Source organism: Leptonychotes weddellii, chromosome 6 (assembly GCF_054177405.1).
Source record: "Leptonychotes weddellii isolate Sample4059 chromosome 6, ASM5417740v2, whole genome shotgun sequence".
Classification (NCBI taxonomy): Eukaryota; Metazoa; Chordata; class Mammalia; order Carnivora; family Phocidae; genus Leptonychotes; species Leptonychotes weddellii.
In genome coordinates this window covers 1036528-1051348 of record NC_138374.1, presented here as the reverse complement: position 1 = coordinate 1051348, position 14821 = coordinate 1036528, and the positions used below count along the sequence as shown (strand labels likewise).

At 60.1% G+C, this 14821-nt stretch overlaps 1 protein-coding gene across 1 annotated transcript in view; it reads left to right on the top strand.

Annotated features, from left to right (window-relative positions):
• The window catches only part of JAKMIP3 (Janus kinase and microtubule interacting protein 3), an 81896-nt gene that overhangs the window by 42915 nt on the left and 24160 nt on the right, over positions 1 to 14821 (top strand). The window contains 9 exon segments of the mRNA XM_081823282.1: positions 1364 to 1399; positions 2185 to 2244; positions 3257 to 3385; positions 4428 to 4556; positions 6272 to 6355; positions 7753 to 7815; positions 9885 to 9983; positions 10499 to 10597; positions 10684 to 10737. Coding sequence (XP_081679408.1) covers positions 1364 to 1399; positions 2185 to 2244; positions 3257 to 3385; positions 4428 to 4556; positions 6272 to 6355; positions 7753 to 7815; positions 9885 to 9983; positions 10499 to 10597; positions 10684 to 10737 — 753 coding nt within the window.

Here is a 14821-nt window from a genome sequence, read left to right as displayed (position 1 = left end):
CTTCCGCCCCTCGGCCCCTCCTCTCCCGCCCCTCGGCCCCTCCCCTCCCATCTCCCTCTGCCCCCGTCCTGCCCGGGCCCCTCCCTGCGGGCTCCACCGCGGTCATGCCTGAGTGGCCCTCTAAAGCTGCGTCGTCTCCTCATCGCTTTGGACCCGGGGTTTCAGCGACGGTGTGCCGCGGTGTTAGCTCCTGGGACCCCCGGGGCAGAGCAGCGCACCTGGGGACTTAGCACACAGCAACCTCTTCTCGGTCTGGAGGCCAGAATCCTGTCAAGGTGCGGCAGGACCGCACCCCCTCCGCAAGCGCAAGGCCAGGGTCCGTCCTTTGCCGCGGGGACGTTTCTGGTGGCTGTGGGCCTCTCACTCCGGTCTCCGCCTGTCTCCGCGGGCCAGCTCTCTGTGTCCCTCCTCTTCTCTCCTGCCCACCCTAATCCAGGATAGTCTCATCTCCAGATCCCCGACTCAATCACATCTGCAGAGACCCTATTCCAGAGAAGGTCCAGGCCCAGGTGCTGGGCATTAGGCCGTGGACAGGCTCTTCAGGGCCCCGTCCCTTAACACTGCCCTGTCCCTATGGCCACTACGCCCCCAGCACAGTGTTGAAAATAGTCCTGCACCAAACCCTCTTCTAGTTACCCTGTTGGGGTCCCCTCGGGTCATTTCAGAGCAAGTTGCCTTGGTCATTCTGTGACCTCTAGAGGCAGCAGAAGGGACAGCAGTGTCTCTCCTGCTGGTGTGGCTCGTGTCCCAGAAGTGCGGGCCTGGCCTGTCTTCTTGTTGTTTTTAGTAAGTTCTATGCCCATTGTGGGGCTTGAACTCAAGACACTGAGATCAAGAGTCACATGCTCCCCTGACTGAGCCGGCCAGGGCCCCAAGGCCTGCTTCATTTTGATGACTGAAGCTGCCTCCAAAGTAACAGGAGGTCCCACTGCCCAGCACGGGCTGCAGGGTGGGGTCTCCCCAACACAGCCTTCCCTGACTGTGCCTGCGAGCTGACCTCTTGTCTCGTTCAACTGCACAGTGACCGTCCATCCCCACATGTATAAGAACCTATGGGGGGTCGGGGAGTATAGGAAAAGGAAGAAATCTTGGTCAGTTGCGACTGTGCGTTATTGCAGTTTCTGCAAGGCGGGTGACAGGCCCTTGGCCCTGAGCCGAGGGCCCCCGGGGGCTCCTGCAGGTTCCCGGTGCCCTTGGGAGGTCAGCTTAGGGAGGGAGGAGGGACCATGAGGGCCAGGTCAGATGCCCCCTCTCCAGGCAGTGGGAAGCGGTTGAGTTGAGGTTCGGGGCAGCCTCCAGGCTCTGGGTCTCCTGGGGAGCAGGTCTGTGCTCCCAGCTCTGTAACAAGCTCTTGTCTCCCTAGACCCTGGAAACCGCTGGCTACGTGAAGAGTGTGCTAGTAAGTAATTCTCTCTCCTACATTCACACCCAATGCCCCGTGCACTTGTCCCTGAGACCCTTGGTGCTGGTGACTCCTTCTAGTCCGGACAGAGGCGGCTGTGCCAACACATGCTACCTGCCCAAAGGTTTTGCCATGGGACTGAGAACACCCATCCGTTAGGGTCAGATAGATGCCCCAGGTGGTCTTTGGTGACACCTGCAGGAGCCAGCACCCAGCTTTGCTCATTCTTCAGGGGTGGCTGCCCTCCCTGGAGCACTGACCCCCACCACGGGTTTCTGCCCCGCCAGCGTGGTCTAGCAGTCTAAGCGTGGCTGGTACATGGTCAGGGTCATGGAAATTCAGTGGAGCTCCCTGGGGAGAAACGGGTTTTTGGTCTCCTTACGTGTCTGCAGGGTCCCTTTCCAGCTGTGTGGGGTTGCCGCTTCTCCAGACATCTGCTCAGAGAGTACAGAGCAGGGCTGGCCTTGGTCCCTCTCGGATTCCCATTTCTGTGTGTGGGCTGCTCAGAGCCTGCCCCCCAGCCACACACTGTGAGGAGGCTGGAGCACCCTGAGCATGGTGGGGCGACAGCCGCCCACGTGGGCCGTCGCTCCTTTCAGCGCAAGCAGAAACCACGCGCCATCTGCCCCTTCAGTGCCAATGTTCCTGAGCAGGGCCGCGTGTGTGACCATGTAGACAGTAGCCCATCTAGAAACCACCCTCCAAGTCCGTGCAGATGACTGCGCAGGAACATTAACGGAGCTGCTCACCCCTCAGAAAATCTCTTCCACTGGTTTTTGCAGGAGCGAGATAAGCTTTTAAGATTTCGGAAGCAAAGAAAGAAAATGGCCAAACTCCCCAAGGTAAAGGAGACGGTGTTGATGTATGTGTACACAGAATGTATGTTTTTTAAAAGCCACTTAACACGAGGGCGTTCCTCGTGACAGCAAGGAGGAGGGGTTAGCCCTGGGACTCTGGCCTTCCCCTGCGGCGCCTGGGAGTTAGAATTCCTGCATTGCCCTGGGGCCTGCAGGCCTGCCTCACACAGCCACCCCCCCCACCCCCCCCACCCCCGCCCACCGCCCCACTGCGGGCTTAGCAGGGGTGACTGCTGGCCCCACGCGGCTCCGCCCTGGCTGACCTGTGCCCCCAGGGAATCTGAAGCAGGATCCTTTTCCATAAACGTGTGTATTAGAGGAGATTCAGGAGATAGTCCCAGAGAACAATAACTAGTGCTCTGCTTTATGCAAAATGCATGTGTTTTCTTGTTTGGCTTTCGAATGCTCGGGGGTGTTCCTCACGCAGCCTGGGAGATACTCCTCAGGCACGAATGCTGGCGCATCTGGCCCCCGGAAGGGCCCATGGAAGGAGTGACAGGGTGCTGGGGCTCTCTCTCCTCGGGATTATTGCAGAGCATTTAGAGATTTTCTGGAGGCCTGGAAGCCTGGCCGTGCAGAGTCCTAAGAGTGGACCAGCTGGAGGAGGCCCACCCTCTCTACCTGGGCCCCCCACCGTCCCGGCGCTTCCATGAGGCAGGAGTGGGGAGAAGCCAGGCATTTGGGATAAAGGCCAGGAGCCATCAAGATGGGCTCAGCAGCCAAGGACAGGATGTTGGTTGACAGAGGCGTGGACCCTTGGCCACAGTGCCCTCCAGCCTGGGTGACAGGTGACCTTCATGAGCTGGACCACGAAGGGGCCTGTTGGGGTTTCAGCACAGGGAGGACCCGGGAGGCTCCCGTGACGGTCTGGGCCAGGAGTTAGGGAGAGTGTCGGGGACACTGGCAGGAGGGACTTGGGTGGAATGGATGGTGGACATGGCGTGAGGAGGGGACGCGGGTCCATGTCTGGACTAACTCAGTTCCTTTTGGCCAGAAGCCGGTTGTGGTGGAGACCTTCTTTGGATATGACGAAGAGGCTTCCCTGGAATCCGATGGCTCCTCCATCTCTTATCAGACAGACAGGACGGACCAGACTCCATGTACCCCCGACGATGACCTGGAGGAGGTAGCCGCCTACAGGGGCTTCTGGACAGGCTGGGGCAGGGCCTGGAGGCAGCGAGGATCAGGGTTGGGGACGTGGGGCTCTGCTGTGTGGCCTGCCCCCTGGAGCGGTGGGCTCGGGGGCCCTCCCCGGCTGTGCCCCCCAGTAGCCTGTGCTCATATCCTTCCATACAGTGGGACAGAGGGCTCCCTGCCTCTCAAAGGGCTGCCCCAGGGGGTCTGAACCACCCAGTGTGGGGAGGCTGGCAGCAACACCGAGGGCCACGCCGAGGTGTTCATCAGGGTGACAGGCAGTGCAGAATGGCGTTGTCTCTGATAAAGCCCACCCAGCCTGACCTCCCCACCAGTCCTTCTTGCAGAAGGAACCGTCCTCAGATGCAGGCGGCCGGCTGAGCCCCGCATGTGGGAGGAAGCTGGGCTTGGTTTGGTCTCACTGGCTTGGCCCCTGTGGCTGCAGGACAAGGAGTAACAGGCTGTCTGCGGCCCTGACAGGCCCAGGGGCACTAAGGCCATGGGTAGGGCCTGCCCTGGCCGATCCGGGCAGGTGACCCATGGCCAGGGACCCACTTAGAGACCTAAGACATCATAGCAGAGCTGCGGCCACAGCCTTGGGGGTAAGGAGCGCAGGGGGAGCGGGGGCCAGGCTAGGGTTCCTGGGGCCGGTCACTGTTGGGCACAGCCACCCTTCATACCAGACCTAGGCCTTGTTCTTGGAGAAGCAAGCGCTTTGGGGTCCAGGGGGGCCCTGGGAAGGCCGCAGCACCCTGCCTTCTGTCTGGGGCAGCAGGTGTCCCTGTAGCCAGAAGGAGGCATTTAGAGATCTCTGCAGGAAGGTGGGGGTGGGGAGGAGAAGCATTCCCCGGGTCTAGGTCTCACCTGACACATCGGGGGGGCAGATGGGGCCCCCGTCGAGCCCCTGGCCTGGCTGCCGGCCCCTGAGATTCACCCCGGCCTCAGTGCAGCCAGCTGGGCCTTTCCCCGGGGGGGGCTCCAGGCTCACCTCCCCACGGCCCCAGGTAAGCCTGCATCTCCATGCACCTGTCCAGGGCGTGGCCAAGGAGGAGACCGAGCTGAGGTTCCGGCAGCTGACCATGGAGTACCAGGCTCTTCAGCGAGCCTACGCCTTGCTGCAGGAGCAGGTCGGAGGGACGCTGGATGCAGAGCGAGAAGTTAAGGTCTAACTGACTTCTACTCCACGACGTTCCAGCTCCCGCTGGGCTCCTCCCCGCTTGACCCCCGGCCTTGGCAGGGACACTTGCATTGCTTCACCTTCCGGGCCAAGCCCTCTCTCCCACGGTTCTTGCCGGGCCTGCCGATGCTCCCTGAGGCGATTAAGGACCAATGTTGGCCTGGGGGTGGGTGGGGCCTCCCAGAGTGGTCCCAGGCACAGGTGTGAGTGATGGTCCCTCAGAGAGCGACGTGTGTCCCCTCTGGGGACCGTGGCTGGTAGGCAAAGGGAAGTTTGCTTCCTCGCAAACCGTGCAGTGGTGCTCTTAGGGGGCTCTCCTGGAGCTGAGGCTCAGAGATGGGGAAGGGCCAGTGTTGCAGCTCAGTTCCGGAAATTTGCCAAGATCATTCATTCATCCAATACACCTGAGCTCAGCTGCTGTGCCCATCTTGACCCTGAGCCTCACCAGGCAGGCCCTGCTGGGAACAGGTAGGTGTCCCCCTCCTGCCCCTGCCTCCCTGGACCTTGGCCCAGGCGCTCATGCCCCGTCCTCAAAGGCAGGAACATGGGGCTGACAGGTGCCCTCGCTGGCCACCAGGGGAGGCCGTGGCAGGGGGCTGTGCCCTGCCCTCCCTGAGCCCCTCCCCTGCTCCCTGACGTGTGGCCTGCCCTGCCAGGGCTCAGAGGGGATGCCCTGCACAAGGAGATGGGCTGCATCCTGTATACCTGAAGGGCTGTCCTGCCCAGCTGCCCTGGGGCCTGGGGGCCAACTCTGTCCCTAGCATACAGGGCAAGGGGCCAGTCAGCTGGTTCTGGGACTCCAGCTGGCCGGCTGAGCGTGGACTCTTGGAAGCAGGGCACAGTGTCAGTGGGGTCCCCTTGCCACATCCATCCTCGCTGCCTGGAGAGTCACTCGGCCTACTCCCTGTCAGCAAATTGATCTCCCTCCAGGTTCACGTGTATCACCCGGGCCCTAGGAGGGTGGAGGCTGGGGGAGGGGAGGGGAGGGAGAGCCAGGGTCCGCTGATGTCCGAAGAGGAACCCAGGGCCAGGCCAGGGGATCCCCTGCCCTCCTCAGCTTGAGGGCCACCGGACCCTGTGCCCAGCAGGCCCAAGTGCTCTCATCTGCCCAGAGCTGTTCCCAGGGAGCAGGAGTACTGGAATGAAGTGCCCTGTGGCTGGGACCCCGTGAGAGCAAATTAGCTCCAGGGAGGGCGGCCTGGACCCTCTGGGGGCCTTGCCTGCACCGGGCACTGAGGGTGGGCTTCTGCAGGGGCACTGGGGGGGGGGGGGAGTCAAGTGCACGCAGAATGTGGAGCAAGGTGATCCGGGACCAGCGGAGGGCGCCAGCGCAGGACGGGAAGGGCCGATGGCCAAGCCCGTGTGCAACCGGTCCGTGCGTCCTCCGTGCTCCATCCTCCATCCTCCGTGTCAGCCAGAGCCCGGAACAAGCCCCCCAGTGGCCAGCGCCCCGCAGCGCTCCACTGCCCTCACCAGCTGTTTCATCCTGTCGACAGACATTTCCCCTAACAGTCCCTCAGAATGAGTCTGTAGGGTGTCCCCCTAGTCTAAGTGAGCCTTAGACTCACGGAGCCTCCCTGCAAAGTCGAGGACCGCGTCCTCTCCCTTAGCGGAGGCTGAGGCCCGCCAAAAGCCTCCATCCCTGTGGGCGTGTCCTGGCTGCGAGAGAAAGTTTGATGTATCCCTCCTCCCATCCTACAGACCCGCGAGCAGCTGCAAGCAGAGGTGCAGAGAGCCCAGACGCGGATAGAAGACCTGGAGCAGACCCTGGCCGAGCAGGGGCAGGTGAGACTCGAGCGGGAGCCGGGTGCCCCACCAACACGGAGGGTGCCCGAGGGGCGCGGACGATCCAGCCCGGCAGACTGGCGCCCCACTAAGAAATCCAGACACTGAGGGGAGCATGTATCAGAGGAAGGGCACAGCACGGCTTGACGGGGGCACCTGGGCAGACCCTCTCTCCCCCCAGCTCAGGGCCGGGGTTGCCCCTGGAGACCGCTGGTCACTCCCTCACCCCTATGCCCATCGCCACCTCTGGGCTCTTCAAATCCTGGGGGCAAGCGTCCATCGCCCGTGGCCATGAGCCTCTGACCTGCTGGACGGCGCACTTCCAGGTGGACCCAAGATGAGGCAGGAGGACGTCTGTGTAGGGCTGGGAGGGTCCACCCCCGGCTGCATGGGAAAGCGCCCGGCTCGCCATCAAGCCAGCGCAGACCCACGGTGGCCCTCGACGTGTTCGCCTCTGGGTGGACGGTGGGATGGAAGAGAGGAGGACCTGAGCGGCACAGGGTCATGTTGTCCACGCCCCTGCCTGAGCGTGCGCGGCCCCAGAGTCCGTGCTGGGCACCTGTAGCCGTTTACCTGAAACCCGCCGGACTGGCTTGCACCCCGTCGGGGCCACCACCCCTCCCCCGGGGCCCCGGGCGCTCAGGCAGCGGGAATGGTGCTCAGGAGCTGTGCTGTGCGCGGCCTTCGCGGACCCCGCCTGGACCTTTGAGTGGGATGCCTGGGCCCCATGCCATGCCATCTGTGCTGGAGAACTGCAGCGGCGGGTTAGCTGGGACGCGAGCCGGAGGAGGACGGGCAGGAGGACGCGGCTGCCTTTCATCTGCAGACGTGAACCTTCACACTTCACAGATGACTTTGCGGGGAAGAACCTGGAAGCAAGTGGACTGTGAGGGGCAGTGGGAGTTCCTCCCAACCCCTTACTGAGGATGCTGCTGGAGGAGGGAGCGTCTGGGCTTTTGGAGACACCTGATCATGGGGCCGGGTCGGCCGGGGGTCCACACACGTCTCTCCCCAGAGCACAAAAGCTGGCCTCCATCCGTATGTCTGAGTGTGAATGCACAGGACACCCCCCGAGCGACCAGGCTCCTGTTGGCTCCGTGTCAAGGTCCCTGGACCCGTGACTCCCACATGGCTCCACGTGCCACTGGTGCCTGCTGTGGGCTGGCGTGGTCCGGGAGTGCTGGCCACGTGGTGGCGCGAGGGGTCTGCTCTCCGTCCAGGCCCCCCCGGCAACTACAGGGGACCGTGGGCTTTCATTCACTGCAGGACAGGACGGTGGGCAGGCGGCAGCTGCGGAAGCTGGGTGTTGAGTCCATTCTGCTGAATTGTGATTTAAATGCTGGCTTTGCCTTAATCCCGGGGTGTATTTATTTCTCTAATTTAATTCCGTTTCCAAGGACATGAAGTGGATTGAAGAGAAGCAAGCGCTGTATCGAAGGAACCAAGAGCTTGTGGAGAAGGTAGCGCCCCCACCCACCGCGCTCCCGGGAACTGTCTTCTGGGGAGAGGTCCTTGGAGGGTCCATGGAGCTGGGTCCGCCCAGCAGCTGTGAGTGTGCCCGGTGGAGGGGCCGTGGGCCACAGCTGCCGGGCCCCCTCCAGAGCTGACCTTACTAGTTACGGGGTTGTTCAAACAGAATCAGAAACAAGTCAACCCGACGTGTGAGGCCCGCACCTTCCAAAGGGTGAGTGCAATGCATCCATGGGCTTCCCTGGCTTCCGGCTAACAGGAAGCCCCAAAACGCTGTTGTCCCTGCAGCCCACCCCTGGGCTGGGGCTCTGTGGGCTGGAAGACTTTATGTGATGGGCCAGAAAACACGGTGCCCGCTGGCCCGTTCCTGTTAGCGGCCCGAGCTCCTGCCCGGACCCGCCTCACTTGCCCTTCTCCCTGCAGGTGAGATGCCCATTCTACACATGAGCTCCCTAAGTCAGCCTGTTCTCGGGGCCCACAGCACGGAGGGCCGAGCACTGTGCAGGGCTCGTCAGAGGACATCTGTGCTGCTTGGGACAGTCCCCAGTGGGCGGCACCCCAGAGCCGCTGGAGCGGGGCACTCAGACCAGGGCGGGAGCGGGGACTATGATTCAGAGGCAGAAAGGCCACCAGCGCCATCATCTTGCCTGGTGAGGGTGCTGCGTGCGGCCCTTCCCCACCAGCCGCAGGCCTCGTCCTGGGCCGAGGACGGGCAGGGGCAGAGGCACTCGCCCGGGCAGCCACAGCCCTTCTAGAGAAGAGCCAGGCCAGCGTGTCCTCACGAGCCTTAGGGGCGCCACTGTGACCGTGCTCTGCACAGACCAGCAGCCTCCAAACCAAGCCCGTGGGCCACAGTCCAGTCCCACCCAGGGCCCTGCTTTGGTGCTGTTAGGTCTTGAATCGTGCGTGACGCCCACGTTTCCTGCGGACTGTCCATATATGTGTCTTAAATCACGGCAGCTGTGTTTGTGGTGTTCTCATGCACATGTACACACCTGTGTGCATGGAAATGCTTGTGTGCACACATAACGTTCACGTGCACACTTAAATGCTCACTTGTACATATAACACATGTACATAAACGCTTCTGTGTGCACAAAAATATGTCTACATATAAATGCTTATGTGCACACATACTCTTTATACACTTGCATGCACATTTAAGCACTCTGTGCACTCTTAAACACTCCCATTTAAACACGCACGTGCACACATAGATATTCATGTACGCTTGCACACACTGTGTGCACACTTACAGTGCTCGGGTGCACACTTTAAACCTTTGCTTTCCTCTGGCTACCATGTACACGGGGTCACGTTCATGGTAGGGGCTGCCCACGGCCTTGGCTGCGCAGCCTGACGCCGGGCACTGTGGAAGGAACCCACCCCGACAGCACCTTGCAGGATGTTGAGCCCCTGGATCCATCTCCACCCACCCCTGAGCATCCCAGCGGGGCATTCAGCTCCCCACATTCAGTTCAGGGGGGATGGGCCAGGCCATCTGGCCCAGTGGACACCCTCTGGCACACCCTTCCCTGTCCTCCCAAGGCCGCTTGCCCCAGGATGCATTGCTCTCACCCTTTGGAAGGTGCGGGCCTCAAACGTCAGGTTGACTTGTTTCTGATTCTGCTTGAACAATCCCGTAATTAGTAAGGTCAGCTCTGGAGGGGGCCCGGCAGCTGTGGCCCATGGCCCCTCCATCGGACAGCAATGCACCTTTGGGTTCTGGGCCAGCCTGTGCTTGAAGGAGCACTGTCCTGGCGACGGCAGGGGCCGCATGGGGACATCTTAGCGGCTCTTCCCTTGATGGGCCCCTTCTCTTCCCCATCTCCGCTCAGATGGCTGGGCCGGGCTCAGGGCCACTCTGGGGGCATCCATGGTTCCTCGCCCCTTGCATCTGCCCCTGCATCCCCCCCCCACGGTGAGCCAACTCCGGCTGGAGTCAGGGCTCTGGGCGCTGGGGCAGGTCAGCCAGCCCCACAGATAGCCAGAAGCTGTCGGGAAAGCCGGGAGTGGACCTCACGTGACCTCAGTGTGTCATCTGCCTTTTATTTGACAGATTAAACAAATGGAAATAGAAGAGGGTCGGTTAAAACACGAGGTCCAGGATGCGAGGGACCAAAACGAGCTGCTGGAGTTCCGGATCCTGGAACTCGAGGTGTGCCGGGGGCCTGGGTGCGGGGTGCATAGGGGAGAGGCCACCATCCTGCAGAGCTGCTGTGATGGAGGAGGCGCTTGGCCTTCCTGACCTGGGCCCTTGCTCATGACCCCAAGAGGGGGTTGGAAAGGAGGCACCTCTCTGCCCAAGGGCCACGGACGAAAGCCCAGAACGAACGAGACCTGAGTCTGCTTCCAGACTCATGCGGCTGGGCAGTGATGGCTCCGCCCGGAGGGGCCATGATGGTGGCAGCTGTGCTGAGCGGGGGCCACACGCCTGACCACGGTGGTCAGCCAGCGGACGTTTGCTCCCTGCTCGTTTAAGCAGCCCACTGCGGGCTGCTGGGGGCCACGCAGTGACCAGGTGCCCGTCTGTGCACAGCTGTCCTGGGCCCCCGTCCTCCCCTGTGACCTTGGCCTCCTGCAGACCACATTCGCTGGCCTCTGTGTCTCCACCCTGTCCCTGGGTGGCCCCCAGCACAGCCCCCATGCCCAGCCTCCCGCTCTCTGTCCTAGGAGAGGGAGAGGAAGTCTCCGGCCATCAACTTCCACCACACCCCCTTCGCAGACGGGAAGAGCCCCCTCCAGGCCTACTGTGAAGCTGAAGGAGTGACGGTAAACCCCCGCCCCCCCACCCCTGCACCCCACACAACCCCACCCGGCTGGCATTCACCTCCGGGTATCCCTGTCTTTGCCTCCAGGACATCCTGGTCACGGAGCTGATGAAGCAGCTGGACATCCTGGGGGATAACGCCGTAAGTGTATGTCGCTCTCCTGACTTGTGCATGCCTCCTCATGCCAGCCCCCAACCCATCAGTCCCCCAGGGTCCAGGGATCCCCATGAGTCCCGCTGCCAGTCTGCCATGGCTGCCCTGCCCGCCGGCACCCTCCCTGAGGCCACAGCTGCTTGGTACGGCCCCTGGAATTTGGGAGAAATCCTGCTCCTTTCTCATGTTCTTGCACCCGGCTGAGTGGCAACTCGCACCCAGAAGCACGGGGTTCGGAGCCTCTGTTTGGCCAGGATGGGGAACCCTCTGCTGTGCATACCCAGTTCTCCTAGCCATGATGCTTCTGGCCACATGTTCTCAGTTTCTGAATCCCAGTCAGTTGCTAAGCCTTCCCACAGCTTAATGGAGGTGGGGGCTGCAGATCCTCTAGTACCTTAGATATCCCAGACTCTTAGGGGTTCCCACTTCCTTGGTTTTGGGGGAAGGGCAGAGACCATAAATAATCTGCAAATCTTATTTAGGGCCCAGTTCCAATTTCTACAGCAACCTCCTTGAAGAATACTGATTGAGTGACTGAGTGACTGTACTCCTTCATCCTCCATCCATCCATCCCTCCCTTCACCTTTCACCCTCCAACCATCATCTCTCCATTCCATCTATTCATCCTTCCTCCATCCCTCCCTCCATCCCCCATCCATTCATCCATCTTCTATCCTCCATTTACCCATCCATCCATCCATCCTCCATCTACCCATCCTCCATCTACCCATCCTCCATCCATCCATCCCTCCCTCAACCCTTTACCCTCCAACCATCTATCCATCTATTCATCCTTCCTCCATCCTCCTATCCTCCATCCATCCATCCTTCATCCCTCCCTCCATCCCCCATCCATACATCCATCTTCTATTCTCCAATTATCCATCTATCCATCCATTCCTCCATCCTCCATCTATCCTCCATCATCCATTCATCCTTCATCCTCCATCTACACTCCATTATCCATCCATCCTCCATCCTCTGTCCATCCATCCTTCATCTTTCATTCTTCATCATCCATCCATCCATCCTCTGTCCGTCTTCCATCCATCCACCATCCATCCATTCATCTTGCATCCATTCTCCATCCATCCTCCATCATCCATCCATCCTTCCTCCTCCATCCACACTCCATTATCCATCCATCCTTCATCTTCCATTCTTCATCATCCATCCATCCATCCATCCATCCATCCATCCATCCTCCATCCATCCATCCATCCATCCATCCTCCATCCATCCTCTGTCCATCCATCCATCCTCCATCCATCCTCCACCCATCCTCCATCCATCCATTCATCTATCCATCCTCCATCCATCCATTCATCCTCCATCCATCCTCCATCACCCATCAATCCATCATTCCTCCATCCACACTCCATTATCCATCCATCCTCCATCCTCTGTCCATCCATCCTTCATCTTCCAACCATCCATCCTCCATCCATTCATTCTCCATCCTCCATTCATCCGTCCATCCTCCATCCATCCATTCATCTTCCATCCATTCATTCTCCATCCACCCATTCATCTTCCATCCATCCATTCTCTATCCATCCATCCATCCTTCATCCATCCTCCATCCATCCATCCTCCATCCTCTGTCCATCCATCCTTTATCTTCCATCCTTCATCCTCCATCCACCCATCCATCCATCCTCCATCCATTCATCTTCCATCCATCCATCCATCCTCCATCCTTCATCCTCCATCCACACTCCATTATCCATCTATCCATTCTCCATCCATCCACCCACCCATCCATCTTCCATCTGCCCTTTATCCATCATCTTGCACTTGTTGAGTCCCCTGCCCAATGAGCAGCTCAACTGTGCCAGAAGGCAGCCTCATTCCACCACCCAGAAGTTTTTTTTTCTCCCACGGTATACTAATAAGTATAGTCTACAGCTAGTCCTAAGACATCTTGGGCTCCCCATCCTGGTCATTGCTCTTGAGAAAGAGCCAGGCACTTGGTCAATTCAGTGTACTTCATGAAGTAGAAGGAGAAAAAAAGAGAAACAAATGCATGCAAACACACACATTCTCACTCACACACACCAAAACCCCGATACTCACATGTATTCTTGGGACTAGTTGTTCTTCCCAGCAGCTGTGACACATGTGGGGCCCTGTGTTGACAGGGATGCTTCCCTCTTGCCCACCCTTCACTTGGGGAGGGAGGCTCTGCTGGTGGTTCTGCCCCTCCCCCGGACCCCATGCTCCATCTGAGCTGTGGGTTGTAGAAGCGTTAGCCAATACAGGGAAGGGGTCCAGCCCTGAGTTATCAGGCCCCATCATGGGGACCATATTGGTTAACCTGATTCAAGCTGGAGAAACTGAGGCCCAAGAGGACACCTGCCCAGGGTCCCAGAGCTGATGTAGGATGAGCTCAGTTCAGGGCCCCTCCCCAGCCCTACAGCTGCCTACTCAAGAGCATCAGTGGGCAGGACTGCCATGGAGCCATCAAGTGCCTCAGAGCATGGGGACAGAGACTCTCAGGGACTGGAGGACACATGTTCAGGTTTTACGCTCAGGGGACCCTGGGGAAAGCTTGGCAGTTCCTACCGATGGGCCTAGAGGGCGTCCCTTCAGTGATCACAGTGGAGCATATGGGTGTACTTCACGTGCACCTCATGACCCAGATGGTGCCCCGTGGAGCCTGAGATTCATTCCTGGAGCACGGACTGGCCCAGCTTATGAAGCAGGTGACAGGGACAGCCCGGCCCCTCCTGCCTTCACAGCCAGCTCATGCTAGTGCTGTGGTTACTGTGCACAGACCTCCAAACAGGCTACAGGGGTACCTGAGCCCCAGACCTCAGTGTGCTCAGGAGGCAGGGTCCTTGGAGTTGAACAGAGGTGGCAGGGGTGGAGTGGACACCTGTCCTCCCTGGCGGGCAGCACCACTCACCACTGCTCTCCCTGGGTTGCAGAGGGATGGGTCACCTGGGGAAGGGAGAGCAGGGGCCAAGAAGGTAGAGCAGACGGCACTCTGCCCAGGCCGGGGCATCGTGATGCCAGGCTGCTCACCCAGTGGTGAGCCCGTCAGCCCAGTGCAACTATGTCCCGGTAGGTTCTCCCTGAAGCCACTTGCTCGGCCTCCCCTGGTCCCTGTCTGCCTTGGGAGGAGGGAGCGCCTGGGCACCTGACCAGCTTCCCCAGGAGCAGGAGGTGTGCAAAGTGCCTGGCCAGCCCAGCTCTGTGCTGAGTCAGGGTGCACTGTGCCCCAAGGGCAGGGCTTGCCTCTGTGCCTACAGTGTTTGGTCACTGGCGCCCACCTTTGCTGACTGCTATAGGGGTAGGGGATGATGAGGACCCTTCCCTTGGGGGAGCTCACACTCCAGATGGAGAGCTTTCTGAGCAGATAGATTCTGGGCTGTAGGGGGCTGTCCTCCAGCTCAGTAGTCCAGCAGGCTCTGCCCTGCTCTGGTCTCTGATTCCCATGTTCTCCACCCCCCACCCGCTGCCCCACGAGTTGGCCCCTGCAGTGGGGACAGCCCAGCTCCCACCCAGGTGCTGATGCAGGTGGCAGTCAGGGTCTGAGGGAGTGAAGTGCTTGTAGACTCTGAGGATGCTCATGGGCCCCAAAGCCAGACTCAGCCGGAAGAGCACCCAGGTGGGCCCCTTGGAAGAGGTGTGAATACAACATGCAGAGAAAAGGCAAAGACGCCAGGGATGGGAGCCCTCACCCCACATTCCTAAGTGGGGTTTTAGTAATTGATAACACAGGCTGCATATGCAGAGAGCTGGCTTTCAAGAAAGATGTGCACAAGGGACAGTAGGCACACGTGTCTAGCTGCTGCCTTACGCTCCCCCACCCCACCACTCCTGCCTCAGCTGGCGGCTTACAACGTCCTGGTCACCAGTACTGGGAGGATGGGAGGGGGCAGAACAGAGGGAGCACGCCAGAGTCAACGGGATCAAGAATAAAATGGATTCAAGACCCCAGGAGGCCATTTCAGTAAAAGTCACCTTACCTGTGACCCCAGCCCCCTGCACCTCTCCATCAGTTTCACTTCATGCAGCCCCATTCACCCCCTACCAGGCACCCCCCATTCACCCCCCACCAGGCACC